The 315-nt window shown below is 63.5% G+C and overlaps 1 protein-coding gene across 1 annotated transcript in view; it reads left to right on the top strand.

Moving 5' to 3' along the window:
- Nucleotides 1-120: 120 nt before the first annotated feature.
- The window catches only part of SRPR (signal recognition particle receptor (docking protein)), a gene marked incomplete at its 5' end in the record, with an annotated part of 4,306 nt that continues 4,111 nt past the window's right edge, over nt 121-315 (top strand). The window contains 1 exon segment of the mRNA XM_010145935.1: nt 121-209. Within this exon segment, the coding sequence (XP_010144237.1) occupies nt 121-209 (89 nt within the window).

Below are 315 nucleotides of genomic sequence, written 5' to 3'. Positions count from 1 at the left end.
GAGCTGGGCCACCTGTAAGTGGTGCTGGAGCATTCTGGGGGGAGGAGGGTGGTGATGGGGATGATGAGGGGGGTCTCCTTGCTGCTTGCCTCCCCCTTCCTTCCACCTTCTGCCCCCCAGGAGCGAGGCGGCAACAACTCCTTCACCCATGAAGCCCTCACGCTCAAGTACAAACTGGACAACCAGTTCGAGCTGGTGTTTGTGGTAAGGGACCAGTCCCGGCCATCCTCAACCCCTCGGGGAGGGGGGCAGCACCCCCAGGGAGGGGGGTTCGACACCTTGGTGGAGGGACAAGGCTCGGTGCTTCCTCCCTGG

This window comes from Buceros rhinoceros, unplaced genomic scaffold, assembly GCF_000710305.1.
Source record: "Buceros rhinoceros silvestris isolate BGI_N320 unplaced genomic scaffold, ASM71030v1 scaffold32891, whole genome shotgun sequence".
Taxonomy (NCBI): domain Eukaryota; kingdom Metazoa; phylum Chordata; class Aves; order Bucerotiformes; family Bucerotidae; genus Buceros; species Buceros rhinoceros.
Note: the sequence above shows the minus strand (reverse complement) of the source record. Positions and strands in the feature narration are given on the sequence as shown.